At 54.5% G+C, this 27,500-nt stretch overlaps 1 protein-coding gene across 1 annotated transcript in view; it reads left to right on the plus strand.

Annotated features, from left to right (window-relative positions):
• The window catches only part of Arsh (arylsulfatase family member H), a 35,137-nt gene extending 23,035 nt beyond the window's left edge, over positions 1-12,102 (plus strand). Inside the window, exons 4-11 of the mRNA XM_047536499.1 lie at positions 1,103-1,224; positions 2,443-2,568; positions 3,696-4,119; positions 6,075-6,211; positions 6,888-7,022; positions 9,067-9,229; positions 10,471-10,592; positions 11,735-12,102. Of these exons, the coding sequence (XP_047392455.1) occupies positions 1,103-1,224; positions 2,443-2,568; positions 3,696-4,119; positions 6,075-6,211; positions 6,888-7,022; positions 9,067-9,229; positions 10,471-10,592; positions 11,735-12,102 (1,597 nt within the window). The remainder of the gene's footprint in view (positions 1-1,102; positions 1,225-2,442; positions 2,569-3,695; positions 4,120-6,074; positions 6,212-6,887; positions 7,023-9,066; positions 9,230-10,470; positions 10,593-11,734) is intronic.
• Positions 12,103-27,500: the final 15,398 nt, after the last annotated feature.

A 27,500-nucleotide genomic window follows, 5' to 3' on the forward strand; every position in this document is an offset into this window, starting at 1 on the left:
AGGCATGTCCCAAGGTCCTGGGGTCAGGGCCACCCTGGGGACCTCACTGCCCCTCAGTCACCTCTGTAAAGACCCCTCTCCACACACAGGCACGTCCCAAGGTCCTGGGGTCAGGGCCACCCTGGGGACCTCACTGCCCCTCAGTCACCTCTGTAAACACCCCTGTCCACACACAGGCACGTCCCAAGGTCCTGGGGTCAGGGCTGTAAAATAGGAATTCATGTGGCATACAGTGGCGCCTATCACAGGCACCCTGTGTCCTTTCGCCTCCGGCTTTGCTTCTCTGAGCTTCACAGCCTCGGGCTTCACCCCCATGAGAACAGACGTCGGGGCTTCTTCGTTTCTGTCTCTGATCACACGAATCGCCCAGAATACCTCAGTTCTGTCTGGGACTTTGCGAAACCCACCTGCTCGGGTTCACGGGCGCTCGGGACCAGACAGGAGCGGCGCTTTAAAACCTTAAAAGAAAATTGCCTGCAATCATAAAGATGTACGGAAGGCTGTGCCTCAGCCCCGGGGACCTCCGAGCGCCAATCAGGAGGGGAAAACGCGCCACCCTCTCACAACCTGGCGGACCTTGCTCCGTCCGTTACGCACTGATCTGAGGACAGGAATAAGAATGGGCGCCCGCGCTTCTGCATGGAAACTGCTTAAACCCCACTCGCCTTGCTCTATGCCCCGGGCCGTGCTACCCAGTTCTGCCCAGCGGCTGCGGACCCTGGTCTTCATTTCAGAGTCTATGTTCCCCCGAACCAGGGGAAGCCCGAGAGACCCCGGCGGAGGCCCTGAACCGAGGCTGCTCCCGTCCCGGCAGGATGGTCCAGGGAACGCCGTGCGATTTGAAAAGTCACAGATCCCTGTTTCTAGAATGTTCCACCTGATATTTGCAGGTCGAGGCTGACCGGGGTCAGAGCCACCTCGCCCGCCAAAACCGCAGATCGAGGGCCAAGCGCGCTCTGCCCTGTGTCCCTGTGACCACCAAAGCATCCAAGGAGGCCGAGGGACGGAGGCCTCGGGCTCCGCACCCGGAAGGCGTGGCTTTGAGTCCCGGCCTCCCCGCGGAGGTCCGGGGACCCTCCCTGAATTCTCCCTCTTCCCGCAGCACCCCCAACATCGACCGCCTGGCGAACGAGGGCGTGAAGCTGACCCAGCACCTGGCGGCGGCCTCCGTGTGCACCCCGAGCCGGGCGGCCTTCCTCACCGGACGGTACCCGGTCAGAACAGGTGGGCAGAGGCAAGCGCAGGGTATGCGGTGGCCCCAGAAGTCTGTCCTGTCCTCCCCCCGAAAATCCTGTCCTGCCGCATCCCCGAGGACGCCACTAAGTTGCTGAGTCTGGCCTCAACTTTGCGATCCTCCCGCCTGGGCCTCCAGAGTTGCTGGGATTACAGGCCTGAGCCACGGGACCTGGCTACTAGTTGTGTCTCTAAACACCTCTGCAGAGATGTTCTTCCAGAATTATCCCTGAATTGTCTCTGCACACTCTGTCCCTTCCTCTTCAGTCCTTGCGACAAGGCAGCCACGTGGGGAACCAGGAAGACTATCAATCACACCAGAAGATTAGGTTTGAGCTTTGAGGGATGGAAACGTGGTGGATTCTAAAGAGGAATCTACCGGGAATCTTAGAAGGTTTGCATGGAGCAGGGAAAGACATCCAAAGGGACCTCCTAAGATGACCGGGTGTTTCAGTCACTGTTTGCATCACTGTGACCAAAGGACCTCACACGAACAGTTAGAACAGGAAAAGTTTACCTGGGGCTCATGGTGTCAGACATACAGTCCATGGTGGGCTGACTCCATGGCTCTGGCCCAAGGTGAGGCAGAACAAAATGGCGGAAGGGCCTGGAGGAGGAGAGCAGCTCAGGACGTGGCACCAGGAAGCAGAGAGAACTCTGCTCACCAGGGACCAGATATAAACCCCATGGAGCCAGGGACAGGATATAGTCCCCAAGAAGCCAGGGACAGGATATAGTCCCCAAGGAGCCAGGGACAGGATATAGTCCCCAAGGAGCCAGAGACAGGATATAGTCCCCAAGGAGCCAGAGACAGGATATAGTCCCCAAGGAGCCAGGGACAGGATATAGTCCCCAAGGAGCCAGAGACAGGATATAGTCCCCAAGGAGCCAGGGACAGGATATAGTCCCCAAGGAGCCAGGGACAGGATATAGTCCCCAAGGAGCCAGAGACAGGATATAGTCCCCAAGGAGCCAGAGACAGGATATAGTCCCCAAGGAGCCAGGGACAGGATATAGTCCCCAAGGAGCCAGAGACAGGATATAGTCCCCAAGGAGCCAGGGACAGGATATAGTCCCCAGGGAGCCAATGGCATTGTGGGAGTGTAGGATGGGAGAATTTCAGAGGTGTTGGGGTGAACCCTGGGATGGAGCAAGGGCGCTAACAGACAGGGAGACCATGAGGCTAATCTGTTGACTCTGCAAATTTAGGAATGGCATCGTCCAATAGTATGAACCGCGGCCTCACCTGGCTTGGTGGCTCAGGCGGGCTTCCGACCAACGAGACGACTTTGGCCAAGTTACTGCAGCATCGAGGGTACCGCACGGGACTCATAGGTAGGTCCCCGGGAGCTGCGCCCATGGAAGCCCGAGGTGGCACATCCCTGCTCATCGGGACTGTTTTCCAGGGACGTTGCTGGATGCATGGCTGTCGGGAATCTCTGTGCAACAAGGGATTTATCACACCATGATGGACAGCCTTAGCAGGAAGGGCCTGGTGTGGGAGAACCCAAGGGTTTGGAGAGCAAACGGGCTCATGGGTCTTTGCCACCGAAAAGGAATATCCTGTAGGAGACACGTGACTGCCATGCCATTGTAGCAGAAAGAGTCATGGATGTCGAAACGGACTTCAGCAACTGGGAACTTAGCGTATTATTCGTGGCCAAGTGGATGCAATTCCTCCTAGGTGACAATTTAAGTCACATAATAGTCCATACCCTTGGCCAAGGGACATCAAACTTAAGACAACCTGTCACCAAGTAGGTCGGTGCTATAGCATGCTGGTCCAGTGTGATTGTCCTCTAAGATGAGACCTTTCTGTCCTGAAGTCCTGCTGGGACCTCCTACCGCCTTGCTCTATTCACTATTTGGGCAGATTCTCAGGGTGAAAAGTAGGAGACAATTATGACAGGCACTCAGTTAGAAAGTAATCATAAGAATAATATAAAAAACACGTTTTGACCCGTAGGGAGCGTATTCTGTGTGATTCCTAGTGGCCTCCTGGGCATGGGAATTACCAGCTCTAAGGAATTTTCTCGCGCCTTTAGCTCGCAGGCAAACCTGAGCTCACAATCGGCTTGTGCTTTCTTAATTCCCATGACCTGAAGCTTGTGCATAAATCTAGGCACTGCATTTTCCCTTGGTCTGAAAGGGTCTGGGAAGGGTTCCATACAATCAGGCATATAAAAAAATAAGACCCTCATGGGACCCACAAAGTAGTGCTTAATGGAAGGATCGTATCACCAGAATCCTGTGCTCATGATGGACTCCCCAGACTAGTGGCCCTTGGAGGGAACTTCCACCTGTAGAATCAGGGGTACTTTCCCAGCAGACAGACTAAGGGGTGTGGGCAGCCCGGGAAGGTCAACGGGACACCAAGAGGGGTCCGCCATGATGGCAGTCCAAGGGAAGTGTGCACGCGGAAGCCGGAGGCTGTGACGACTGGAATCTTCTTTTCCTTCCAGGAAAATGGCATCAGGGTTTGAGCTGTGCCACTCGGAACGACCACTGCTACCACCCCCTCAATCACGGCTTCGACTACTTCTACGGGATGCCCTTTGGGCTCCTGAATGAATGCCAGGCGTCCAAGACCCCGGAGCTGCACCGCTGGCTGCGGATCAAGCTGTGGGTCTCCACGGCGGCCCTCAGCCTGGTCCCCGTGCTGCTCCTGGTTCCCAACCTGGCCCGCTGGTTCTCCGTCCCCTGGAGCATCATCGTCATCTCCGCCCTTCTCGTTCTCCTCTTCTTTATTTCCTGGTACTCCAGTTACGGATTCGTCCGGCGTTGGAACTGCATCCTAATGAGAAACCACGAGATCATCCAGCAGCCCGTGAGGGAGGAGAGGGTGTCTCTCCTCATGCTGAAGGAAGCAGTCGCCTTCATCGAAAGGTCCACAGCCACTTCTCGCCCGGCTGCCCGCCGGGGGATTCCCTCTTCCTTGCATTTCCATTTGTGTCCGTCTGGGTCATCCGGACCATGACGCGATTTTCAGGGAGATACTTTAGATATTCTTGCATCTCTCCTTGGATAGAATAGAGCAGAGTTGTTTGCTGCCATTTTTGTAATACTCTCAGGACCAAGAAATGCGTTTTCCATACCAATCCTTGTCTGTAAAACTGAAATTAGAATATGGTGATTCAGATTGTTTTATTGTGGATCATTATGCCGATAGGTTGCAAGTTCACAGCGGGTCTGGACTTTGCTTTTCCTTAGGAACAGATACAGGAAGGCTCCCCTGTGCATCAGCTATTGGGCAATGACCCTGTGCACCAGAGACTGAGCTTTAAGATGTTTAGGTTCCATGCAAACTATGTGTATGTTCCGGGCATCATGAAGCAGGAAGAGGAAGAAATGAAAAAAGAGTCATTTCTATAGAGGTCACGCTGTGTATTTTTTTATGTGCCCCTATTCACCCTTGGTTGGTGGTTGTTCACCCAGATGCTTGTAGATGTTTTGGAGTCTAAAAACTATATTCTGTGTTCTGGACAGCACAACTGTTCCAATATGGAGCACTCAGTTCAATATTGAGAACTGTGTTATCAGGGATACAAAAGGATGGGGGTTTAGTTGGCCATAGATGGCGACTCCATGGCTCTGGCCCTAGGTGAGGTAGAACAAAATGGCGGAAGGGCCTGGAAGAGGAGAGCAGCTCAGGACGTGGCACCAGGAAGCAGAGAGAGCTCTGCTCACAAGGGACCAGATATCAACCCCACGGAGCCAGGGACAGGATATAGTCCCCAAGGAGCCAGGGACAGGATGTAGTCCCCAAGGCATGTCCTCAGTGACCCAGCTCCTCCAGCCACACCCCACCTGCCTTGAGTTACCACCTGGTTTATTGGGGCTCATGGTTTCAGAGGTTCAGTCCATGGTGGGCCGACTCCATGACTCTGGCCCAAGGTGAGGCAGAACAAAATGGCGGAAGGGCCTGGAGGAGGAGAGCAGCTCAGGACGTGGCACCAGGGAGCAGAGAAAGCTCTGCTCACCAGGGACCAGATATCAACCCCATGGAGCCAGGGACAGGATATAGTCCCCAAGAAGCCAGGGACAGGATATAGTCCCCAGGGAGCCAGGGACAGGATATAGTCCCCAAGGAGCCAGGGACAGGATATAGTCCCCAAGGAGCCGGGGACAGGATATGGTCCCCAAGGAGCCGGGGAAAGGATATGGTCCCCAAGGAGCTGGGGACAGGATATGGTCCCCAAGGAGCCGGGGACAGGACATGGTCCCCAAGGAGCCGGGGACAGGACATGATCCCCAAGGAGCCGGGGACAGGATATGGTCCCCAAGGGAGCCGGGGACAGGATATGGTCCCCAAGGAGCTGGGGACAGGATATAGTCCCCAAGGGATGTCCCCAGTGACCCACCTACTCCAGCCACACCCTATCTGCCTGGTTTATGTCGACTTGTGATTTCAAAGGTTCATTCTATGGTTGACCAACTCCATGGCTGTGGCCCAAGGTGAGGCAGAACAAAATGGCAGAAGGACCTGGAGGAGGAGAGCAGCTCAGACATGGGAACCAGGAAGCAGACAGGAAGAATCCAGGGACAGGATATAGTCCTCAAAGACATACCCCACTGACCTATCACCTCCAGTCACACCCCACCTGCCTACAGTCACCACCCAGTTAGTCCATGCAAGTGGATTAATCCACTGAATAGATCACACATCTCAGAACCCAATGTGTCACCTCTGAACCTTCCTGCACTCTCTTACCCATGAGCTTTTTGGGACACCTCACCTCTGAACCCTCACACGAACTCTTTCCAAAAATATGCAATCATGACTAAGCGGGAAACTGGCTTTGTGTCTATGCAGCTAATTGCCCCGATTTTCTACCCCTTAGGTACAAACGGGGACCTTTCCTCCTGTTCGTGTCTTTTCTCCACGTGCACACGCCCCTCGTGACCAAGGAGAAGTTTGTCGGGCACAGTAAATACGGACTCTACGGGGATAACGTGGAGGAGATGGACTGGATGGTGGGTAGGTATTCCATCCACCACTTCAAAAATCTCAGATCTCTGGGCTGGAGAGACACTGTTCAGCGCTAATTTTCTCAAATAACGCCCGGCTTCTTGCACGTGTCTCACATGGATGCTCAGTATCTACACGTTTCCATGGATGGAATCATAACTCGGATCTAGGTTCAACCATGCCGGTGAAATCGATTTGAAAAGAACACTTCCAGGTTATCCATACAGACACCACGTACTTTTAGAGTACGTCGATATATTTAATAGTTCCTATTAAAATAACCAATGTCGCCATTGAACGACTCATAGCAAGGTGCCATACGGCACATTAATGGCATGGTAACACACTCACATTCATCTAATGGAATCACACACACATTTTTGACTGTCATATAATATTCTGTAGCAGAATCTGTCGATCTGCTCCCTAATGAAGTGCTGTTTAGTGACGTGGCTACATGTCACATTCTGATCTCTCTTATGTTCATTTATGTGTTGAATTGGTCCTTTCGGGTCCCCCCAGTGTGAGCGCAGCCCTCAGCTGACTGGGGAGGCAGCCCGGGCGCGCGTCCACAGAGGCTGGACAGCCCCGCAAGTCCTCCGCGCAGTGAGGGGCGTCCACGTGGGTGCCGGGCAGGGATTGGCCGCGGCTGGTCAAAGGCTCCTCCCTCGCTGCCCCCCCGCAGGTAAACTCCTGGACGCGCTGGAGCGGGAGCGGCTGACCGGCCACACCCTGGTCCACTTCACCGCGGACAACGGAGGCCGCCTGGAGGCCCGCGACGGCGACGCCCGGCTGGGCGGCTGGAACGGCGGCTACAGAGGTGACGGACACCACCCGGGTCCCCTGGGCTTTGCGCTGTGTCTGCGGACGCAGCTGGGGGGACCTTCCCGCCCAGCCATGCTGTCTCTAGAAAGCAGGCGGCGGCTTCTGGGAGCCTCGAGGTCGGAGAAAAATGTCAGAGGCAGCGAGGACTCAGGAGAGCAGGTCTCCGTGACACCCCGGCCACCAAGCCGGTCAGTCACCCCTGCCCTGGGGCCTCCGGGCTGCGGTTCTCCATGCTGGGCCGTGCTGTGCACTGCAGGCTGTGGAGCAGCCTCTCTGGGCTCCACACACCAGGTGCCAGGAGCAGCCCCACCCAGGTTGTGACAGCCACCTAGACAGACAGAAGTGGTAGATGACAGATAGATAGATAGACAGACAGAACTGGTAGATGATAGATAGATAGATAGATGATAGATACATAGACACTACTGGTAGATGATAGATAGATAGATAGACAGACGGCAGCTGGATGGACGGATGACAGATAGAGACTCTGTCCTGCAGGTTTTCTCTGCACTGTGGCCTCTGGGCTGGACTTTCTCTGTGCTGGGCTGTGCTGTGCACTGCAGGCTGTGGAGCAGCGTCTCTGGTCTCCACACACCAGGAGCCAGGAGCAGCCCCACCCAGGGTGTGACAGCCACCTAGACAGACAGAAGTGGTCGATGACAGATAGATAGATAGATAGATAGACACTACTGGTAGATGATAGATAGATAGATAGATAGACAGATGACAGCTGGATGGACAGATGACAGATAGAGACTCTGTCCTGCAGGTTTTCTCTGCACTGTGGCCTGTGGGGCTGGAGGGTCTCTGTGCTGGGCTGTGCTGTGCACTGCAGGCTGTGGAGCAGCGTCTCTGGTCTCCACACACCAGGGGCCAGGAGCAGCCCCACCCAGGGTGTGACAGCCACCTAGACAGACAGAAGTGGTAGATGACAGATAGATAGACAGACAGATAGACAGATGGCAGCTGGATGGACGGATGACAGATAGAGACTCTGTCCTGCAGGTTTTCTCTGCACTGTGGCCTCTGGGGCTGGACTTTCTCTGTGCTGGGCTGTGCTGTGCACTGCAGGCTGTGGAGCAGCGTCTCTGGGCTCCAGCATCACCCCAAGCTGTGGCCCCCAGCACAGCCCAGCGTGCCGCGGGGGAAGCTGACCCTCCACCTCCCTTTTACAGTCTTTGTTCGGCGGCTTGGCTGGGTCCGCTCCTGGGGCGTCGGGAAGCCCTGCCACCAAACAAGACAACGTACAAAGGAACTTGCTGTTCGCTCTTTCCTTCTGACCCTGAAACTCTCCAAGTCAGAAGAGGGTCATCACCTAGCCGGTGGCACCTGCCTGTCATCCCAGCGACTTAGGAGGCTGAGGCAGGAGGATGGAAAGTTAGATGCCAGCCTCAGCCACTTAGTGAGGCTGTAAGCAACTCAGCAAGACCCGGTCTCTAAAAAATATCTAAAAACGGGCTGGGGAGGGGGCTCGGTGGTTAAGCACCCTGAGTTCCATCCCCAGAGCCCCTCAAGAAAAAAAAAAATATATATCCTTTATTTGCACCGTAGGGTCCCAGTCTGGTGAGCACTGCCGGCCACGCTCACAGGGAGAGAAAACTGCCTTACGGTGCATTTCTCAGCATGAATCCCAATTTTTAAGCGGTGCCTGAGCACGTGTGTCCACACACACACACACACACACGCACGCACAAGGATAGGAGTTAATACCGAGGTAAAATCTCGGGAGCATTTCATGGACTGAACATGTCATTGTGTGGCGCTGTATGTGTGTGTGTGTGTATACAGTAGGAAAATGATCTGCACGTACTCATTTCCTCTGGCTGGCCACGTCAACTTGGGGCAGCGACACAGCTCAGTAAAGTAGCGAAGACTCCATCGTTTATCTGTTTCCTGGGAAGGCTGGCCTCCACCTTGCCATCCTCCCGCCTCAGCCTCCCCCGCCGTGGGGAGGACAGGCGTGCACCACCGTGCCCGGCGGGTTTGGATTTTCCTTTCCGTCGAGAATCACCCTCCTTCCTCCTCCTCCTTTCCAGGTGGCAGAGGTATGGGCGGCTGGGAAGGGGGCATCCGCGTCCCTGGAATATTCCGGTGGCCCACGGTGCTGGAGGCCGGGAAGGTGATCGACGAGCCGACGAGTCTGATGGACATTTTCCCGACCCTGTCTTACATAGGGGGAGGGATTCTGCCCCAGGACAGGTAGGAAAACCGCCCTGGCTCACGGGAAGGGGCGGATTTGGATGTGGGGGGGCTGGACCCTCTTACACGCGCGTGGGGTGTGACTCAAGGGTCCACCTTTTCCGCTGGGCTCACGGTGCAGGATCTTGGAACGCGTCTTGGCGTTGGCTCTCGGATAAATCGTGCTTCCCTTCCATTCTGTCCTCCTGGGATCGCGCGCCAGTAATATGGGAGCGACTTAAGCAGGGCGTAAGCTCTTCTGTGAGAACCTCTGAGCACTCGTATAAGCTCCGCCTACCTAGAGCGACTTACGGGGCTCTAACTGGTGCATCTCAGAGAAAACGTCCAACCCTTGACTTCCCGAGACTGGCTTATGTCACTTGGCACCATCATCTCCAGTTCCACCCGTTGACCGGCAAAGGCCGTATCCCCATCCTTCTTCATGGCTGTGTAATACTCCACTATAGAGGCCACATTTCCTTGATCCATTCATCTGACTGATACTGTTACGGGCACATGCTGGGTTGTCCTCAGGCCTGGGATCCAACCCTGATTCATCTTTACAACCCCCACCGTTCCCAGACCACTCAGGTAAATGAGGCGGCCCCTCAATATCGGTGGGTTCCCCTTCTCCTGATTCGACCCACGGTGGACAGAAAATACTCAGGGGGATCGTTTACATCTGTGCTGGGCAGGCATGGACGTTTTTTTTCTTGACCTGATCCCCTGAACAACATGTGCACATTTATCAGAGACAATATGATTCAGAAATATGACCTATAAATCTCAAATTTCAGAAATATGACCTATAAATCTCAAATTTCAGAAATATGACCTATACATCTCAAATCGCGTGAAGGCACGCGTTATTAAGTGACGATTTCTCTTATTGAATTCCGTCTCCCTCTCGGTTACCTAAGTGGCTGACACTCCTTTGCACGCTCTCTGCCGGCTTGTGCGGGTTGGGTTCCGTGTGAAGGGTCCGGACTCATGTCCAGGCGTGTCAATCACCGTTTCTTCTGATGCACGACCTGCATCCGCAGCGCCCGGGCTCTGGAGAGGGTGGCCGGCTGCACAGCTCTCCGGAGGTGCTGGAAAATGTGCAGATGCAGTTTTGTTCTAAAAGGAGTCAGAATGGATGGCGGGTGTTTAGAAAGCGCTTTCCGTCCCCACGTCCCTTGTCCTCTTCCTCTTCCTCTTCCCCTCCTGGCCTTGTGCAGTGCCCGGCTGACTCAACTCCCTCGGCTTCCTTCTCTCCCCAGGGTGATTGACGGCCGGAACCTGATGCCCCTCCTGGAGGGCAGGGTGGTCCACTCTGACCACGAGTTCCTCTTCCACTACTGTGGCAGGTACCTGCACGCCGTCAGGTGGCACCAGAAAGATTGTGAGTACCTAGATCCTGGCCAGGTGCGGACGGAGTGAGGAAACACTCTCTGGATCTCTCTAACCCGGAAGGAGGGAGGGAAGACAGGCCCAGGAGGCAGGGGAGAATGGAGGCAGGAAGAAGGTCATAGAGAGGAAAAAGGTCAGAGGCAGGAAGAAGGTCGGAGGCAGGAAGAAGGTCAGAGGCAAGAAGAAGGTTGGGGGCAGGAAGAAGGTCAGAGGCAGGAAGAAGGTCAGAGGCAGGAAGAAGGTCAGAGGCAGGAAGAAGGTTGGGCTTCTCCAATTGGCTTTTGCTGATTTCAGGTTTAGCCTCAGTTGAGTTCGCATGTGGCTTAAGACCTGATGGCATCCAGCTGGGGTTCTGAGTTGGCAACCCCATGATCATGGTGTCTACCTGGGATGAGCTTCCTCTCTGCACACGTTCCCATGGTGAGACCCAAAGGAAGTCTTCCAAGCCCGCAGTTGAGGCCACACGGGTTAGCACGGAGTCCCGTGCAGAAGGTCGGGCCTCCATAGCGAAGGCTTGTTTTCCATCCGTGAGGAGGTTCCTCACAGGACCGGGCATGCAGCTCCCCAGGGACCTGGCCATTGCAGTCCTCAGTGTTCATCCAGAATGAACAAAGATTGTGCATCTCAGTCGATACTGGGTGCATGTCCACCCCAGCTTACAGCAGCCCAACCGCAGACCCAGCCCAGGTGTCCATCAGCAAATAGATGGACAAAGAAAGTGTGGTGTGTGTGCACAGTGGAATATTACTCAGCCATAAAGAAGGAAGACGTTATGTCATTTTCAAGAAGACAGATGGACCTGGAGACCGTCGTGCTAAGTGAAATAAGCAGACTCAGAAAGTCAAGCATTGGATGTTTTCTTTTCTATTTGGAAGCTAGAGAGGATAAAAGAGGGAATCTCGTGAAAATAGAAGGAAGAGGAAGGGGGATAGGGAGAGGGGAGAGCGGAGGTAGCGGGAGATGAAGCTGACCAGGTGAGTTTGGGTTCGTGCACGAATGTGTCACGCAACGCCCCAGGGTTCCGAACGAGTCTAACGCACCAAGAAGAGAATCGGAAGAGGACATAGATGTTTCCCCAGGAGCCAGCCCTACCCCTCCCCAAACACGGTGTCACACCGGCAGTCTCTTTTCCAGGTGCCACCGTGTGGAAGGCCCATTATGTGACACCCAACTTCCACCCCGCGGGAGCCGACGCCTGCTACGGAAGCGCCATGTGTTCGTGTTCCGAGGATGTGACCCACCATGACCCTCCCCTCCTCTTCGACCTCTCGAGAGACCCTTCTGAGTCCCAGCCACTTAATCCCGACAACGAGGTCTTGTTCGACTCCGTGATCAAGAAAATCGAGGCCGCCATCAAAGAGCACCGTGCGTCCCTCACGCCCGTCCCCGAGCAGCTAACGGTGTTCAACACCATTTGGAAACCGTGGCTGCAGCCCTGCTGTGGGACCTTCCCCTTCTGTGGCTGTGACAAGGAAAATGACATCCTACCCACCACCCCGTGAGCAGCGGGGCCACTTGTTACTCACTTGTTACTGCCGGGTCAGTTGGATTGTCGTGACTGTGACAAAATACCTGAGAAAAGCCAACTTAGCTGGGAAAGGTTTGTTTGGGGTTCGTGGTGTCAGAGGTTCAGTCCATGGTGGGCCGACTCCATGGCTCTGGTCCAAGGTGAGGCAGAACAACATGGCGGAAGGACCTGGAGGAGGAGAGCAGCTCAGGACGTGGCACCAGGAGGCAGAGAGAGAGAGGAGCCAGGGACAGCCACAGCTCCATTGCCTCATTTCCTTGAGCTACATCCCGCCTCCTACAGTCTCTACCATCCACTCGGGAATGAATCCATCAATGGATTAATCCACTGATGAGCCCAGAGGAGCCTGGGGGAACATTCCAGAACCAAGTGACAGCAAATACTCCAGCTGTGGAATCAGGAGCAACACGCGCCTGAGTTGGTCTCTTCCATTCTGGATCAAAATGGCGGCCACAACCCTCGGTCCCGTCTTCAGCCTCCAGCTCCTCCTCAGGCTGTGCTGGGAGCCCCTTGGTCCTGAAAGTGGATCCCTTGTCCTGGTGGAGACACGGCCACGTTGGTGACTTCCCGCAGCCCCTGAACCCGTGACGATAGTCTTGTCACGAATCACCTTCCTTTTCATTTTGGGAGCGAGCGTCATCCGTGGGACGTGGGGTCCTGGGGCAGGAGATCAAGCCGTCCTTGGTTTCCTGTTCTTTTTTCCTTTCTTTCTGTTCCTGCTCCATGAATACGTGGTTCTGAGACAAGATGCCTGGCTTCCCGTCAGCCCTGGGAGGGGGGAGATCTCTCTCCAGCTCCTTTATTGTGCATGTGTGTGTGTGTGTATGCATGTGTGTGCGTGTGCGTGTGTGCATGTGCGTGTGTGTGCATGTGTGCATGTGCGTGTGCGTGCGTGTGTGTGCATGTGCGTGTGTGTGTGCATGTGCGTGTGCATGTGCATGTGTGTGCGTGTGTGTGCGTGTGCGTGTGTGTGCGTGTGCATGTGTGTGCGTGTGCGTGTGTGCGTGTGTGTGCATGTGCATGTGTGTACGTGTGCGTGTGTGTGCATGTGCGTGTGTGTGCGTGTGCATGTGCGTGTGTGTGCATGTGCGTGTGTGTGCGTGTGCACAGTGGGGAAAGTTCAATCCCAACCTCACAGTCGGGCTGCCAGGATTCCGCCCATGAGCCCGTGTGATCCGCCTAATGGAAAGTCAGCGTTCAATAAATATCATTGCTGAGGCCGTTGCCGTGGTTTCGAGCATTGTCACGGCTGGTCGCTGTGGGTCTTGGAGGACGGGAAGGGGAGACGTCGTCTTTTAAGAGAAAAGCAGAGAGAGAGGGTCAGACCCCGTTTATAATGGAGGGCAGGCGGAGGCAGGAGGAGGAGGGAACTCAGAGAGGAGCAAGAATACAGCCCGGGCTGCGGGCATGGTGGGCGCAGAGGCCAAAGGCAGAACATCTTCAAGTCGGAGCAAAAGCAGCATTCAATTAATATTGATGTTAATATCGATTATTGATTAATGTTGCTATTGATAAATGATAACTTACCAGTATGATACATAATACAATCGTATTATAATATAGCACATAATGTATAGTAATTTAATAATATTATATAATAATACACTACATACAATTATACGTGAGTGCATAATATGCTCATGCTTATTAATAATCAACATTGATTCTTAAATGAAATAATAAATACTAATTCAAAATTTAAATCAATACGGTTAGTATTGAAATATTCAATGACATAATACATATTAAATTTAAAGTACAATTATAGCCACAGTGGATGCTCGAGGAGCATCGAATAATGTCTTCCAAGTGTGGAGAAAAAGCCAGGTGCAGTGGCTAAGCCCGCCATCCAGCGGCTCGGGAGGCTCAGGCAGGAGGATCGTGAGTTCAAAGCCAGCCTCAGCCACAGCAAGGCTCTAAGCAGCTCAGCGAGACCCTGTCTCTCAATAAAATACAAGTGACATTCACCCGGCCTGAGCCGCCTGGAGCCCTCAGATTCATACGGAACGGAGGGAGGAGACTGGGTGCCGGGAATCAGAAGGGAGACTGGGAATTTTGGTCTTTAAACGGAGACCCAGTTTTAATTAGGTAAGATGAGAAAATTCTAGAAACGGGTGGTGCTCATGGTTGTCCACCCGCGTGGCTGTTCCTAAGACCACAGGACTGTACATTTAGAAATGGTCCAAGCCAGCCAGGTGGGGTGGTGCACCCCTGTCCTCCCAGCAGCTGGGGAGGCTGAGGCAGGAGGATGGCAAGTTGGAGGCCAGCCTCAGCCACATAGCCAGGCCCTGAGCAACTCAGTGAGACCTGCCTCTAAATAAGAAGATAAAGGGCTGGGGAGGTGGCTCAGGGGTCCAGGGCCCCTGGTAGGAAGAATAAATAAATATAAATAATCCGGGCTTGACAAGCATCTCTTTTCTTTCTCTTACGTTTTTCCCCCCATATTTTTCACGGGTGTATTATAGTTCTACGTGGCGATGGGACGGCCCGTTCCCTGTTCTGCGTGCACACCGTGGAACGACGTGATTTGGCCGACATCTCTCCCCCTCCCTCCTCTCTTCCCGCCCCCTGCTCCCTTTCCTCTGCGACCTCCCTTTGATTTTTAGGCTCTCCCCACCGCACACACCTTTCTCTTCCTTGTTCCTCTCAAAGCTTCCATGCAGGAGAGAACCCACCCGACCCCCGGCCTCCTGAATTCAGCTTTTTTCCTGCTTAAAATAAGGTGGTCAGCTTCCATCCATTTTCCTGTAAAGGATACGATTCATTTCTCTTCATGGCTGCGTAAGTCTCCGTCATGTAGTGTCTGTATACACACGTCACAGAGGAGGAAAGAGAGCCAGGGCGGGGGGAGAGGAGGGAGAGGGAGGGTCCTGGGGCGCAGATAGTGCCCAAGTCACATTGTCCTGCGGTGCGTGCATGCGTAGGCAGCCAGCGATCCCAGCACTATGCACAACTGCAAGACCCCGATTTAAAATGTGCGTGTGGGAAGGCCAACAATGATTAACGCCGTGCGAAAAGCAAAAGCATATTTATCTTCTGTGCAAGCCTGCCTGTCATCCCAGCAGCTCGGGAGGCTGAGGCAGGAGGCTCAGAAGGGGGAGGCCAGCCTCAGCCAAAGCCAGGCGCCAAGCAACTCAGTGAGACCCTGTCTCTAAATAAAATGCAAACTAGGGCTGGGGAGGGGGCTCAGGGGTCCCTGAGTTCAATCCCCGGTACCCCCCTCCCATTTAGTTGTTCCCCCTCCTGTTAGAGAACCAGGGAGAGAAAATCTACCGTGTTTTTCCTTCTGTTTTTCTCATCCTGAATTTTAGGGCTGGTGGCCAAGGAGGAATTCCGACTTGTTCTGGTAATTCCAACGTCAACCGTGGATGTTGGATGCCTGCTTGGCGTTTGGTGGGCTTTCACGGACTGAGGGAAGTCCGGCGGGGGGTGAAGGAGTGGGTCCCACCCCACCCAGGGCAGCCTGGCTGTGTGCCCAGCAGGTGGGTGAGGACGGAGAAGCAGCGGGCACCTGGGATTGTCCGGGCTGATTTGCAGGCAGGTGGTCGACTTCCAAAGAGATGCAGCAATGTGCCCGTTTGCTGAGGAGGAACCTACCGTCCTTGGATGCACCAGCTCCAAATCTGCATCTATGCATCGTTCCTCTGAAAAAGAAAACGGAAAATAAAAAGCCAGAGGACGATATTAAAATGCGCGTCTTTCAGAAGCAAAGCCACGTTCCACACTGAGCTGTCGAGCTGAGATCCGACGCGTGCGCCCAACCCGAGAACGCGGCGTGGGGATCGTGACCGTGCATAGGGCCGTCTGCAAAATCCGCCCCAATCGAGACATGACGTCCTGGTCAGCTCAAGGTTTGGCTCCTTCGCACTGAACATCCTCCGAAATCGGGTGCAGCGTGGTCCTAAAGAGCCGGATCAAGGTGGTGTCAGAAGGGTGTGGACAGCGGCAAATCTGTAGAAACCAACGCTTCCCAGGGGGAAACGGGAAGAGCCAGCCGTTAGCAAGCAGGCCCAGGCGGAAAACGCTTCTGTCCTGATGAGTGAGGTTCCTCAAGGAACCCCCGCACGGGAAGACTCACCCCAGAAACAGGCACGGCAAAAATAAGGAGACCTCCAGAAATTGGAAGTGTAGGAATTGGTCCCAATCCGAGTCATTCCGTGGATTCATGGGTGAGCTCAGGTTGGCATGAACTTGCCACACCACAGCCGCATTGAACATGCTGTGATCCTCTGCATTTCATTGTTTCAAATGGCGACCCCAGGACCTTTGCAGTTCCCATTCTCTGGAAGTTTCTTGGCATATACCCTTTTGGTGATTTTTAGATGATTCCCACTGGAAGCTCCTCTCCACAGATGGATGCCTGTCCCATTTTGTCTCATTGTTATTTAAGAACAATCTGTTTGGAGCATGATGTGGACGATACCGTACTCCCCTCCTCTGAATGATTCTCCATTCATTCTCTTGCGGAACGGAATTAAGAAATGATGTTGGGGTGGATTGTGAAGTGTCCCTGCTCTGGTCGTCAGGTGCATAGATATCTCTGAGGCATTGCCAGGTGGTCAGCAGAACACCATGGACATCAGAAGGGACCGCTCTTCCTCAGATGAACCACTGTTAATCAGAGATGAGACACACTGTCAACTGCCCCATAGGACAGATGCAAATGAGAAAGCTACCTTCTTTAGGTGCATGATTATCCTTTATAAATAAAAATTAAGGAAGAAAAAGAAAACTACCTGCATCTCAGGGATGTTGCAAAGGCGAATAATGCTCATAAACGATTTAGCACCCAGTCCATACCCAACACCGGTCAGATGCCTGCTCTTCTTGTTGCTGTTTTGATGATAGGTCAAAATGAAACTTGAAGCATGTTGAAGCACGTCAGCTTCTGTATCACTGTGACCAAAACACCCCAAAAGGACAAGTTAGATGAGGGAAAGTTGAATTGGGGCTCGTGGTTTGAGAGGTTCAGTCCATGGTTGACCGACTCCATGGCTCTGGCCCAAGGTGAGGCAGAACAAAATGGCGGAAGGGCCTGGAGGAGGAGAACAGCTCAGGATGTGGCACCAGGAAGAAGAGAGAGCTCTGCTCACCAGGGACCAGATGTAAACCCCATGGAGCCAGGGACAGGATGTAGTCCCCAAGGAGCCAGGGACAGGATATAGTCCCCAAGGAGCGAGGGACAGGACATAGTCCCCAAGGAGCGAGAGACAGGACATAGTCCCCATGGAGCCGGGGACGGGATATAGTCCCCAAGGAGCCGGGGACGGGATATAGTCCCCAAGGAGCCGGGGACGGGATATAGTCCCCAGGGAGCCGGTGACGGGGTATAGTCCCCAGGGAGCCGGGGACGGGGTATAGTCCCCAGGGAGCCGGGGACGGGGTATCGTCCCCAGGGAGCCGGGGACGGGGTATAGTCCCCAGGGAGCCGGGGACGGGGTATCGTCCCCAGGGAGCCGGGGACGGGGTATCGTCCCCAGGGAGCCGGGGACAGGATATAGTCCCCAAGGAGCCAGGGACAGGATATAGTCCCCAGGGAGCCAGGGACCAGATATAGTCCCCAAGGCATGTCCCTAGTGACCCAGCTCCTCCAGCCACACCCACCTGCCTACAGCCACCACCCAGTCATTCCATTTAAACCGATTGGGCTGATTAGGTCCCAATCCGTCATTTCATCTCTGAACGTTCCTGCTTGAACCCAGAAGGTTTTGGGCGATGCCTCATTCTAATGCCGTCTCTGTAATAAGTCAAAATAGCGGAAACTTTTGCCATATATTCAAACACTCCCAACCAGGTGACTGAGGGAACTTTTCCCCAAGGTAAAGTCACACTCAGTAAAACCACACGCGTGAGTTGCTAAAAATGAAGATTTTCTGAATTCTCAGCACCAGGCGGTCAGCTGGATCTGAGCCCCCACAAGGCATCGGGTGCACCTCAACAGCACCGGGGAACCGTCTTAGGGACACGGTCCCCATCTGCTGAGTGGAACTACAGCGTCTCTCCTCTCCCTCCAGGTCTAGGGATGGGCGCCTGTTCGTGGCGCGGGGGTTTAATCGCGGGGTTGGATTCGCCACCAGGGGGCGCAGGTGACTCGAGATCCCGAACGCAAAGCCGTCTGGAAACCCCGCCTCCGTGTCAGACGAACCAGGAGAGCGTCAGGCAGGCCAAGCGCCACTCTTGGAAGAGGGATTTGCTAAGGAAGCGACTTCTCCCAGCGATGGTGGAGCCTCAGGAAGCGCGGTGCGCGGCCCCGGCCATCGTCTCTGCCTTAATGTCACGGGGAGCTGGCTTTGGGCTGCCTCCGGGGAACCTTTGCAACGCATCGGGGTGGACGGGGTAAAGGGGTCCGCGCCCCCTGCCTTTTGCATCCGAGTGGTCTTGGCGTGTTGCAGACCCCCGGGCTGCAGCGGACCACCGTGCATGGCGTAAAACTTCTGAGGGCGGCAGCAAAATTAGGAGAGAGAAAGGCAGCCGGGCAGAATCGGAGGTGTGGACGCAGGTCATTCACGAACTGCAGTTTTCTAAGCCATGACATATACTTTTTCTGTTTGGGGAGTAGTGAGGATTGAACTCGGGGGCACTCGACCCCGGAGCCACCTCCCCAGCCCTATTTTGGATTTTCTTGAGAGACAGGGTCTCACTGAGTAGCTGAGGCTGGCTTTGAACTCTCGATCCTCCTGCCTCAGCCTCCCGAGTCACAGGGATGACAGGCAAGTGCCCGTGCATGATCCTTCATCAGGAATCCACAGAGTTGATCTGATTCACTCGTTCCCCTCTCAGCGGGCAGGTGGGGCACTTAGAATAGTAATTTGGACGCTGAGCCAAAGGCGGAGAGCAGACGCCTGGTTTCTCCTGTCCTTGTCCTTCTGGTGGTGGGGCGGGGTGAAGGGTAGGCAGGGACTTGGGCACGTGGGAACTCAGCAGTGGGCACATCCGTGTGGAAGAACATAAAGGAGCCAGGTGTGCGCGGGAGAATCAGAAGAAGGTCACAACGGCTGAGCTTCAGCAGCAGGAGGAGCCAGTACTGATGATTCAGGCCGTGTAGACCTGCAGTGTAGACCTGGAGGCGAACTGGGTTTTCCTCCAGGAAGTAGAAGTATTGGGTGGCATGGAGCTGAGTGGACCTTTGACCACCTGAAACTCGTGCCGAGGGGTTAAGAGGAAGAATTGGGTGCGTCCCTTAAGAGGTGCCTTGGGCTGTGTCCTCAGGAAGTGGATTAATCCATCCGCGGTTCCTGGATCCGCGGGTTCAGGAGTTCCCGTGACCGTGAGTCTGCCAGGTCTCCCACACGCTCCTCCTCTCTCTCTTTCCATCTGTCGGCCTAGGGGCTCTGCCAGCAGGACAACCATGGCCAGATGTGACCCCTGGACCTTGGCTCCAATCAACCTGGGTATCACTCACCCGGCCTGTGGCTGCATGTTGTGAGCAATGGAAAAATGAGCTGGGGGAGTCACGTGGCTTCTGTAACCACCGTCTGCTGAGTCGGGGGCCAAAGAAAAGGACGAGGACGGGAAGACCTGGGCGGGAGCACTCTGGGGCGTTGTGCACGGAGCTGCAGTGCACGGCCGGGCTGGGGCGGCGGGCAGACGCGGGGGTTCGAGTCCAGAGAATGAGGCCGAGAGGCGCCACGCCGCTCCGACCTCGGGCCGACCTCCTGATGCGCTCTCCTCTCACTCCTGGACCCAGAGGAGGCTTTGGAAAGGAGCAGGAACCGGCGTCTTTGCTCCTGCCTTAACGGGCAGCAATGGAGCCCCTTTACGGTGGGTGGGTAGAAGCCAGCGTCCATGCTGGGAGCTTTACAGGGAACGGTAATGAAAGGAAGGCTGTGGTCACCCCGTAAAACGTGGAGCCAGGACTTTTCCACATCTGGAGTTGCCCCTTCTCAACAAATTACCCCGAGTGTTACACGGACGGGACTTCTGGCTCAGACAGGTAGTTAGCGTGATTCAGACCAGATTTCTTTTTGCAATATAAAGTCAGGGCGGCGGTCACTGTTTTTTTTATAAGACAGGCTAACCAGGCTCTGGAGAGTGGTGAACTCCAGTCTTGGCCCCGACTGTGACTGATTTCACGGCTGGGGGCAATTCTGTGCAGATGAGTGGTTGGGGGCCCAGGCAGGTCTCCGCAGAACTTACCGCTTATTATTTTTGATGAAATGCGTTGCTCATGTGCCTGCTGCAGCCTTAAAATGCAGGGAACCTGCCTCTCCCTTCACCTTGGACCTCAGTGGAGGTGGAGAATAAAGAGCTCAATATCTCCTATTAATGACCCGCTCGTAAAGCCCGCCACTGGGGCAGGCCCTGAGCGACTCTGAACACTCACGTTCTCCTTCCCAGAACTGACCCCAAACCTTCGAACCTGTTCTACATGTCCTAAAGTGTCACCCCAAAGACGCTTCTTGAAAATTGGCATCGTATTTGACCTGGAATCTAATGCACGTGTACCGTACCTGAGGATGATCTGAGTTTTAACTGGATTTCTGTACCTGCAGCTCCATGTGACCAAAATATCCAACTAGAAGAATTATGATGAGGAAAAGTTTATCTGTGGCTCATGGTTTCAGAGATTGAGTCCATGGTGGGCTGACTCCATGGCTCTGGCCCAAGGTGAGGCAGAACAAAATGGCGGAAGGGCCTGGAGGAGGAGAGCAGCTCAGGACGTGGCTCCAGGAAGCAGAGAGCTCTGCTCACCAGGGACCAGATCTAAACCCCAAGGAGCCAGGGACAGGATATAGTCCCCAAGGAGCCAGGGACAGGATATAGTCCCCAATGGATGTCCCCAGTGACCCAGCTCCTCCAGCCACACCCCACCTGCCCTGAGTTATCACCTGGTTTATTTTGGTTCATAGCTTCAAAGGTTCATCCATGGTTGGCCAACTCCACATGGCTCTAGCCCAAGGTGAGGCAGAACAAAATGGCGGAAGGGCCTGGAGGAGGAGAGCAGCTCAGTACGTGGCACCAGGAAACAGAGAAAGCTCTGCTCACCAGGGACAAGATATAAACCCCAAAGGCAGGTGCCTAGTGACCCAGCTCCTCCAGCCACACCCCACCTGCCTTGAGTTACCACCTGGTTTATTTTGGCTCAAGGTTTCAGAGGTTCAGTCCATGGTGGGCTGACTCCATGACTCTGGCCCAAGGTGAGGCAGAACAAAATGGCGGAAAGGCCTGGAGGAGGAGAGCAGCTCAGGATGTGGTGCCAGGAAGCAGAGAGAGCTCTGCTCACCAGGGATCAGATATAAATTCCATGGAGCCAGGGACAGGATATAGTCCCCAAGGAGCCAGGGACAGGATATAGTCTCCAAGGAGCCAGGGACAGGATATAGTCCCCAAGGAGCCAGGGACAGGATATAGTCTCCAAGGAGCCAGGGACAGGATATAGTCCCCAAGGAGCCAGGGACAGGATATAGTCCCCAAGGAGCCAGGGACAGGATATAGTCCCCATGGAGCCAGGGACAGGATATAGTCCCCAAGGAGCCAGGGACAGGATATAGTCCCCAAGGAGCCAGGGACAGGATATAGTCCCCAAGGGATCTGACCCAGCTCCTCCAGCCACACCCCACCTGTCCACAGTCAGCACTCAGTTAGTCCATTCAAATTATTCATCCAGCAAATGGATGAGTCCACCAATTAGCTTGCATCTCTCACAATCTAATCACTTAACCCCTGGACATTCCTTCATTAACAAAGGAACTTCTTGAGGAACACCTCACATCCATAATTTATTTTATGAATAATTTTAACATCTGAAAAGCCACATGTCAAAGATATTCCATGAATGCAGTCTTTCTGATATTAAAAAGTTTGCACCTACATAAAAAGACCAAAGTTAAAATTAAACAACTAAAATAACTACAGAGCTAGAAGATGGCACTATAGTCAATCTGAATGTCATTTGAACTGCCCAGGAAAGGAATTCCAGTTTAAGAGCATTTGTCCATTTGACCTTGGACAACCTTTACTACCTATGAATTCACAGAAAAAGAACCCAACTTCCTATTGTCCTTCCATTTGGATTGTTGTCCTAGAATTTAGGAGGAGTTTCCTAAATTTGTACTAGAATTTAGGGGGAATTTTCCCATTAGTCCTCTGAGACGGGATTGGGGAATAATGAGAAGCTTTCTGGTGTCCTGCTTGGGAGGAGAAGCGAACCCATGTACCTGAGAAATGATGGGGATTTGTTTCCTTTCTCTCTCATCCTGTGATGGTACCTGTTTATGCAGAGCTACCCAGCGATACGGTTCAGATATCAAGTGTCCACCAAAGGCTCCTGTGTTGACGGCTGGGTCCCCAGGCAGCCATGTCCAGAGGTGAAGCTTTGGGCAGTAACTGGATCATGAGGCTGTGACGTCATTAGTGGATTAATCCATTGAGGGATTCATAACAGAATAGATTATAGGGAGGGGGTGCAAATTGCAGGAAATGGAAACTAGTTGGAGTGAGTGGATGTCTGGAGACCTGTCCTTGGGGACTATATACTGTCCCTGGTTCCTTGGGGACTATATCCTGTCCCTGGCTCCTTGGAGACTATATCCTGTCCCTGGCTCCTTGGGGACTATATCCTGTCCCTGGCTCCTTGGGGACTATACCCTGTCCCTGGTTCCTTGGGGACTATATCCTGTCCCTGGCTCCTTGGGGACTATATCCTGTCCCTGGCTCCTTGGGGACTATATCCTGTCCCCGGTTCCTTGGGGACTATATCCCGTCCCCGGCTCCATGGGGACTATATCCCGTCCCCGGCTCCTTGGGGACTATATCCCGTCCCCGGCTCCTTGGGGACTATATCCCGTCCCCGGCTCCTTGGGGACTATATCCCGTCCCCGGCTCCTTGGGGACTATATCCTGTCCCTGGCTCCTTGGGGACTATACCCTGTCCCTGGTTCCTTGGGGACTATATCCTGTCCCCGGCTCCTTGGGGACTATATCCTGTCCCCGGCTCCTTGGGGACTATATCCTGTCCCCGGCTCCTTGGGGACTATATCCTGTCCCCGGCTCCTTGGGGACTATATCCTGTCCCCGGCTCCTTGGGGACTATATCCTGTCCCCGGCTCCTTGGGGACTATATCCTGTCCCCGGCTCCTTGGGGACTATATCCTGTCCCTGGCTCCTTGGGGACTATATCCTGTCCCTGGCTCCCTGGGGACTATATCCTGTCCCTGGCTCCTTGGGGACTATATCCTGCCCCTGGCTCCTTGGGGACTATATTCTGCCCCTGGCTCCTTCCTCTCAATCTCTCTCCCTCCAGCTGTCATGAGCTTAGCAGCTGTCCTCCACCACTCCATTCCGCCATGATGTTCTCCTTCATCTCAGGCTCAAAGCAATGGAAACAACTGACCATGGACTGAGACCTCTAAAGTCAGGAGCCAAAGCCAGTGTTTTTTCTCCTTTGTTTAGGTCAGTTTTATGTCACGGCCATGAAAGGGTTACTAATGCATCTAGGAATTTGTTCTCCCTCTGCATCTCCGTTTGCCTCTCTCTTCTCCCTCCCCTTCCTTGTCCTTCTCTGACCTGCCGTCTTTTCCACTTTTCTCTGCTATTCCAAAATATTCCATGAATGGGATCCTACCAACGCTAAACAGTCTACGTATCTAAAGTCTTTTAGGGAATGTTGATTCAGATAATGGTGAAGAGGGGGCTGTGTGTCTACACTCTCCATGAGGATTGCTCTTGTCACGGGGTAAAACCAAAGAGGGAGAGAGTCATCTTCCCATTTGATGTTACCAAGGTGGCGAAGATGAGGCAGCTGGTTCTTCCCAGTGGTAGAAACAACGTCTAGGGGAAGATGGTGGTAGTAACTGAAGGAGGAGGATTCCTTTTCCCAGTGGAATATATCATTGCTTGGTTGCAAAAGTCCTACTGTTAGCTGCCAAGCAGCGAGATTCAGGAATGGTTGCCTTGTGCCTATGAGAAAAACATGGTGCCCATATAAATGACCACCAACTTTCCTCTGAAATTGCTTTTCCTTTCAGATGAATTCCCCCAGGGGAACTTGCAAGGAGTCCTCAAAATCACCGAGTCATTCTGACTCATCACTTTTCGGTGACTTGGTATAAACTCTGCCCATCCGAGCTCTGAATTCTCCAGCCAGAGGCATTCCGGTCGCCATATTGGAACATGGTGGACTGCAGGACTTCGTGAAGCCTGCAGGACCATGACGTCATGGTGGCTTTCCGGCCGCCATATTGGAACATGGTGGACTGCAGGACTTCGTGAAGCCTGCAGGACCATGATGTCATGGTGACTTTCCGGCCGCCATATTGGAACATGGTGGACCGCATGACGTCCTGGTGAGGATGCTCCAGAAAGTTCCCAGCTCTACACATGATGGTGAGACTTACGGACTGTGTCTGAGTTTCTCCGACAGGAGTTCCTTGCTTGGGTTGCTGGCAGAGGCTCTGCTTTGGGAACGATCCCTACTGCCCACCTTTGTTGCTGCGGCCATCGCTCTTCCTTTGCTCTCTCGTGTCCTGGTGCTTCTTATCTGCTTGGAGTCTCCCAGAGGTGACCCCATGGCATTGGGTCACACTGCCCTTGGGAGGAGAAGAGAATATGGAGAAAAGGAACACAGAGTACTCGCCAAGCTCAGCGTGTCGACTGTGTGCTCAGCCCCATGGAGAGCGCCCCAGGGTCCCTCTCAAGTAATTTGAGGAAGTTTTGCAGAAGAACCAAGATGCTCCAGCAGGCGAGCATGCATGCCTTGGAAATTCATTTCTTTCCTGGATTGAAAGCCGGTCCTTGCATTAGGACCCAGGTCTGCCTTGCAAAAACCAGGGCCCCTCTGCAGATCCGCGTAGGCAGAGGGTCAGGCACAGTCCGCTCGGCTGCACTTCCTTTCCCGTTTGCATCCGTCTTTCCCACCTTCTTATACAGAGAAGGCGGTCCGAGCTGCTGCCGAATTTCTGACGTGCCGCATGGCCGACCGTCTGCATTTCCCTCGGTGGGCGTAGGAGATCGCCCCCGCTTCCCTTTGGCGGGAGACTCTGCAGCTCTCCCTGGGGCGGGAGAGGGCGAGGCACGCAGGCTGACAGACGGAGCTAAAGCGATTTTGTGGGACCATTTTATTATGCCATGAAATCCAGCCTCAGCCGGAGGCCCACGGGCAGCCCTGGAGAGGGAGTCCGGACACAGACGCAGCCCCGGTGCGGGCCAGCGCCCCTCAGAGACAGACCTCCGGTCGCCCGGGTTTTGACTGTTCCTTGAATTATTTGAGCCCTTAGGAAATGGTTGCTCCTAAAACATTAGAAGCCAGAGTATCAGGAGGCTCCAAATGTGGGTCTTACCGCTGCCGCTGCCGCAGAAAGTGAATCCAAACACCAGACACGTGTTCTTGTCCCGCTCAGGAGAGCAGAAGGGTGAAACCAAGGGGTACGTTTCAGACTCCACAGGAGGCTCCTTCCCGCCTCTCCAGCTCCTGGGCTCCAGGCGGCCCTGGGCTGGTGGCCCCAGCCCTCCAGCCTCTGCCTCCGTCTCCACGTGGCTCCTCCTCTGTGTCCGTGTCTCCTCTTCTGTCTCTTGTGAGGACACGGCCATGGCCTCAGGGCCACCCTGACCAGGAGGAGCTCCTCTCAGGACCCTGCACTCACTGCCTCTGCAGAGACCCTGTGTCCACACCAGGTCCCCTGCACAGGTTCTGGGTCAAGATGTGGACAGGACCAGCCTCTTCCCATGGAGTCCAGCTGCCTCCACAGGCTCAGGGAGGCTCCTTCCTGCCTCTCCAGCTCCTGGGCTCCAGGAGGCTCCTTCCTGCTTCTCCAGCTCCTGGGCTCCAGGCGGCCCTGGGCTGGTGGCCCCAGCCCTCCAGCCTCTGCCTCCATCTCCACGTGGCTCCTCCTCTGTGTCTGTGTCTCCTCTTCTGTCTCTTGTGAGGACACGGCCATGGCCTCAGGGCCACCCTGACCAGGAGGAGCTCCTCTCAGGACCCTGCACTCACTGCCTCTGCAGAGACCCTGTGTCCACACCAGGTCCCCTGCACAGGTTCTGGGTCAAGATGTGGACAGGACCAGCCTCTTCCCATGGAGTCCAGCTGCCTCCAGAGAACAGGCAGTCTTGTGCAGTGGGGTCATCTCTGCGGTTCCTCAGGTGCGGACGTGGACACGCATATTGGGACGTCACGGTCAACTCCCGTGCAGCCTCTCTCCGGTATTTGCCCCGCAGCCTCGGTGGTGAGCTGAGCCTCTCTGGGTTTCAGGAGTGGACACGTGGGTGGCGACGGCTACTCCTGAGACTTCCTTGGTGTTTTAGCAAAATGAAAACCTGTGATAACCAAAGGATCGGCTGCCGAGTGAGTACGTCGCAGGGAGTCCCCGTCGCTGCCGTGATCGGGGACTTGCACGGATTAGCAGGGAGAGTCCGAGCTGGTGCCGAGCTGCGCCTCTTCTGCCCGCAGGACAGCACGTGCCCGTCTATGTCAGTCATGCAAAAGACCAGGAGGGGACAGAGGGGCCTTTTCATTAAAAGCAACGTTCGCCAGTTCTGAGACAAAGGAGGAGGGACTCTGTTTTGTCCTCTCTGTGAGGAGAGGATTCCGACCTGGAGCCAGGGAATCCTTCACGGGAAGCCCAGTCCTCAAAGTCACAGGTTGGCGGCAAACGCGGGGCGACTTTGGGAGTTGATTAGCATTGCGTGGGGACATGAGCGCGAGGTCCCCAGGAACCACATGGGCTTTCTAAGAAGAGGAAGAGACACCCAGGTGGGATGCCCTCCGCCATGTCACCGGCAGCTACAGAGTCACCCATTCTCCTGGCTTCCCGAGCCGAGGCACCGGAATCGTGAGCCTCTGTTCCTTATCCATCCACCCGGCCACGTCCGTCACCCTGGCAGCCACGGAAAATGGACTCAGGGAACATGGAGGGTGAGAAAGAGAGGACTCGCACACGGACACACACGGACACACACGGACCCGTCGCCAGCTTTACGTGTGCCGGGAAGAGGCTCAGCCAGTCGCCACGGCTGGCGCGCACTCCAGATCCGGTGGCCTGGCGGATGCCATGCAGACCCGCTGGCCTTGGCAGAGTGGCGTGGAAAGGTAGAGTCCCCGTGGGGTCACGGCTCAGCTGGCCTCAAGGTCAAGGGCTCTGGCCGCTTCCTGGAGGGAGAGGGACGAGAAGACTTTGCAAATACACCCCGGAGAGCTCATGCCATGGAAAAGGTGACGCATGACCATGTCCAGGCAGGAACGCGGAAAAGGGATGGAAAGACACAGGCGGGTGTATACAGGACAGACGGACGCTTACGTATGCACGTGCACGAAATTGGCGGGATGACAGAGGTGCTTACGAACCAGAGTGACTCACTGGGGTGGGTTAGATAGACAGATTATAAACAGGACCAAAGAACAGGAGAGATGACAGAGCTGGACAGACATTAGGCAGCAGG

This window comes from Sciurus carolinensis, chromosome X (genome assembly GCF_902686445.1).
Source record: "Sciurus carolinensis chromosome X, mSciCar1.2, whole genome shotgun sequence".
In the NCBI taxonomy this organism is placed as follows: domain Eukaryota; kingdom Metazoa; phylum Chordata; class Mammalia; order Rodentia; family Sciuridae; genus Sciurus; species Sciurus carolinensis.